The sequence below is a fragment of the Somniosus microcephalus genome, unplaced genomic scaffold (assembly GCF_052327205.1).
Source record: "Somniosus microcephalus isolate GS21.2 unplaced genomic scaffold, FLI_Smic_1.0 unresolved_chr4, whole genome shotgun sequence".
Lineage (NCBI taxonomy): Eukaryota > Metazoa > Chordata > Chondrichthyes > Squaliformes > Somniosidae > Somniosus > Somniosus microcephalus.
Genome location: NW_028225182.1, coordinates 17,725,989 through 17,728,482, shown reverse-complemented (window position 1 = coordinate 17,728,482; position 2,494 = coordinate 17,725,989). Strand labels below are relative to the sequence as shown.

General features: G+C 47.2%; 1 protein-coding gene across 1 annotated transcript; it reads right to left on the bottom strand.

The window, feature by feature from the left end:
- Positions 1-1,311: 1,311 nt before the first annotated feature.
- LOC147089981 (putative G protein-coupled receptor 139) lies at positions 1,312-2,283 on the bottom strand. The gene has a single exon (XM_085977020.1). It carries the CDS (start codon positions 2,218-2,220, stop codon positions 1,312-1,314), a length of 909 nt encoding a protein of 302 aa, XP_085833146.1. The 5' UTR covers positions 2,221-2,283.
- Between the last annotated feature and the right edge of the window lie 211 nt (positions 2,284-2,494).

Here is a 2,494-nt window from a genome sequence, read left to right as displayed (position 1 = left end):
AGATAGGTTTAGGGAGGGGATTCCTGAGTTTAGGGCCCAGGCAGCTGAAAGCACAGCCGATAATGATGGAGCGGTTGAAATCGGGGATGTGCAACAGGCCAGATTTGGAGAAGCACAGGGATCTCGGGAGCGTTCTGAGGATGGTGGAGCTTGCAGTGATAGGGAGAACGAGGCCATGTAGGTATTTGAATGCAAGGATGATAATTTTTAAATGGAGGCTTTGCCGGAACGGAAGTCACTGTAGGTCAGCGAGCACAGGGCTAGTGGGTTACCGGGATTTGGTGTGGGTTAGGTTACGGGCAGTACAGCTTTGGATGAGCTCAAGTTATGGAGGGTGGGAGATGGGAAGCCGGCCAGTAGAGAATTGGTGTTATCAAGTCTAGAGCTTCCAAAGGCATGGACGATGGTTTGAGCAGCATATAAGCTGAGGCACGGGTGAAGTTCGGCGATGTTATGGAGGTGGAAGTAAGCCGTCCTGGTGATGTAATGAATATCTGGTCGGAAGATCATCCCGTGGTCAAATACAATACCTAGGTTGCAAACAGCAAACGGGTGCTAAGGAGAGGGGTGCAGTCGGTGGCTTGGCAATGGAGTTTTTGATGGGGGCCAATAGCTTCGGGCTTACAAATATTTAGTTGGATGGCAACAGAACTGAAAGATTGCAGCGATCGGGAAACAGTAAACAGGTTGGGCCTTTCTGCTATAGAAGAGAGAGGACTTCGATGAGGCCTGATAGAGATCTTGAAAATTACGAATGGGTTGGACAGGGTAGATGTGGAGATAGTTACTAATAAATTCAATAGGGAAATAAGGTGCAATTTCTTTACTCAGACAGTGGTTAAAATGTGGAACTCTACCACAGAAAGTGTTTGAGGAAAATAATTTAGATTCTTTCAGAAGGAAACTAGACGAGTAAATGAGAGAAAGGGGAATAAAAAGATATTCTGAGAGGCTGCGATGAGATAGCTGCAATGGGTGGAGACTGGTGTGGAGCATAAACACCAGCACAGGCTGATTAGGCCGAATGGCCTGTTTGTGTGCTGTATATTCCATGTAATACAATCCTCAGGACTGCAGCTCCGCTCTGTCTGCCTACCTACTGAAAAGGCTCTTAATCTGGAAGCTGCGAAGGAATTGCTGCACTCAATCGCTGAAGGGACTCTTTACAGGAGATCGCAGATGGAATGCATTGAACTAGTGGTCCCAAAAGAGATCGTGGAAATGTCAATCAGAAACAGCGCCGAGTCCTAAACAGAGTGCTCGCCCCGCCTCTGGCTGTCTCGTCAGATCTCCAGCGTTTGCTGGTGTAATTCAGTGCATGGCAGTCTGGGGCTGAATATTACATTCCTGGGCTGGAAACACTGGGAGCCGGTTCTGGGCTGTGCTCAGTTTTTTCTGATTATTAATGAATTGAATAATTGAGGAAATTGGATATTTCACCGCACTCTTCACCTTCTCTCTGAACTTGGACTGAGTCACCCCATAAATAAATGTGTTTGTGCAGCAACTTAAATCCCGCAGCATAATTCCGACTTGTTCAAAGATATACAAAGAATCAGGGTAATAACGGGGATCTGTTCCTGCAATGTTATAATATAAGAAGTCTATAACATAGATCAGCCACAACAGTATGAAGCTGGCGGATATTGTGAAGAGTAAAATCATAGACTTCCTTCTGCTCTCCAGCTCTGGGTCTCTGTCATTCCCTCCCTTACTCTCACCCCTCAGTCCCTTACGGACCCGACTAGCCACTAAAATGTGTCTGACTGTCAGAGCATTGAGCAACAGAATTAAAGCGAATGGGAGCAATGGGGTTAAACCCCTATCAAACCATAGAAATCCCACCCACCCGGGCTCAGTAAAATAGTTTGGGATTGTAGAACAGAACCACGGCACATTGTCGATTATCTCCCTGGGTTGAAATATAAAGTAGAAGGGAACGTTTCTTAAACAGAGCAGAATGCAGGTTGATGCCAGAACCACAGCCGCAGTTTTCTCGGTGCAATATTTCGTTTTCAGCTTTTGGCAACAAATGGCCACAAATCGATCAAAGGAGAAAGTAACGGTGAACCAGACAGAACAGTCTGTGGCTGCAGCGGCCAGGACAAAGATAACACTACACACAGGGGTGATGTGCAGGAAACACACTGGGAAATAATGATAATTGATCTGCCTCAGTATGACTGCAGTGACAATGAGCAGGAGATCCGCCGCTGCCATGCCCACCAGGTAGCGAGTGGTACAGGTGGAGAGCCCGCACTTTCCCCCGGATAGGATCACAATCGCCAGCAAATTCACTGTAAAACACAGAAGGGAAAAGAGACGTGAAATTACTGATCACACATTCTCCGTGTCTGAGCCCAGACAGTAAGGGCTGGATTTTAACAACCCAGTACCGGCGAGTTGGGATCGGGTCATAGGTCAAAATTTAAAAATATCCTCCCGACCCCAACCCGCCCGCTTCCGAGTTTAACGGAGAATGGACAGGGGGCGG

Bases quoted from the DNA above. Each gene is read 5' to 3' on its own strand.
- LOC147089981 (XM_085977020.1), bottom strand. From the start codon at position 2,220: ATGGCAGCGGCGGATCTCCTGCTCATTGTCACTGCAGTCATACTGAGG.